Source organism: Egretta garzetta, unplaced genomic scaffold (assembly GCF_000687185.1).
Source record: "Egretta garzetta isolate BGI_Z169 unplaced genomic scaffold, ASM68718v1 scaffold60, whole genome shotgun sequence".
In the NCBI taxonomy this organism is placed as follows: Eukaryota; Metazoa; Chordata; class Aves; order Pelecaniformes; family Ardeidae; genus Egretta; species Egretta garzetta.
This window is the reverse complement of record NW_009258269.1, coordinates 3,217,877-3,218,653: the sequence shown is the minus strand read 5'-3', so window position 1 is coordinate 3,218,653 and position 777 is coordinate 3,217,877. Positions and strand designations below refer to the sequence as shown.

General features: G+C 67.3%; 1 protein-coding gene across 1 annotated transcript in view; it reads left to right on the top strand.

Moving 5' to 3' along the window:
• Positions 1-469: 469 nt before the first annotated feature.
• The window catches only part of LOC118451738 (protocadherin gamma-B5-like), a gene marked incomplete at its 5' end in the record, with an annotated part of 1,060 nt that continues 752 nt past the window's right edge, over positions 470-777 (top strand). Inside the window, one exon of the mRNA XM_035889153.1 lies at positions 470-775. Within this exon, the coding sequence (XP_035745046.1) occupies positions 470-775 (306 nt within the window). The remainder of the gene's footprint in view (positions 776-777) is intronic.

The following is a 777-nucleotide window of genomic DNA, read 5'->3' as shown; positions in this document are numbered from 1 at the left end:
GGCGGGACCCTGTACGTGAGCGAGAGGCTGGACCGGGAGGAGATGTGCGGCGACTCGGCGTCCTGCTCCGTCAGCTTCGAGGCGCTGGTGCAGAACCCGCTCAACGTTTTCCACGTCGAGGTCGCCATCCGCGACGTCAACGACAACGCGCCGCGCTTCCTGCAGGATCATTTCCAGTTCGAGATCATTGAATCTACACCTCCCGGCGCCCGTTTTTACTTGGGCGTCGCCGAAGACGCGGACGTGGGCAGCAACTCGCTGCAGGGCTACGAGCTGGAAGCCAACGCGTACTTCGCGGTGGAGGCGAAGGAGAGCCAGGACGGCAGCAAGTTCGCGGAGCTGGTGCTGCGCCGGGCGCTGGACCGGGAGAGCGAGCAGAGCCTGCGCGTCGAGGTCGCCATCCGCGACGTCAACGACAACGCGCCGCGCTTCCTGCAGGATCATTTCCAGTTCGAGATCATTGAATCTACACGACGGGGGCGGGCTGACGGCGCACTGCAAGGTGGAGGTGGAGGTGGAGGACGTGAACGACAACGCGCCCGCCATCACGGTGCTGTCGGTGTCGAGCCCGGTGCCCGAGGACGCGCCGTCGGGCACGGTGGTGGCCGTGTTGAACGTGAAGGACCCGGACTCCGGGGAGAACGGTCAGGTGTGGTGCGAGCTGTCGGGCGAGGCGCCGCTGTCGATCGTGGCGTCGGCGGGCGGCTCGTACAAGGTGGTGACGGCGAGCGCGCTGGACCGGGAGCAGGCGGCCGAGCACCGCGTGGGTGGTGGCGT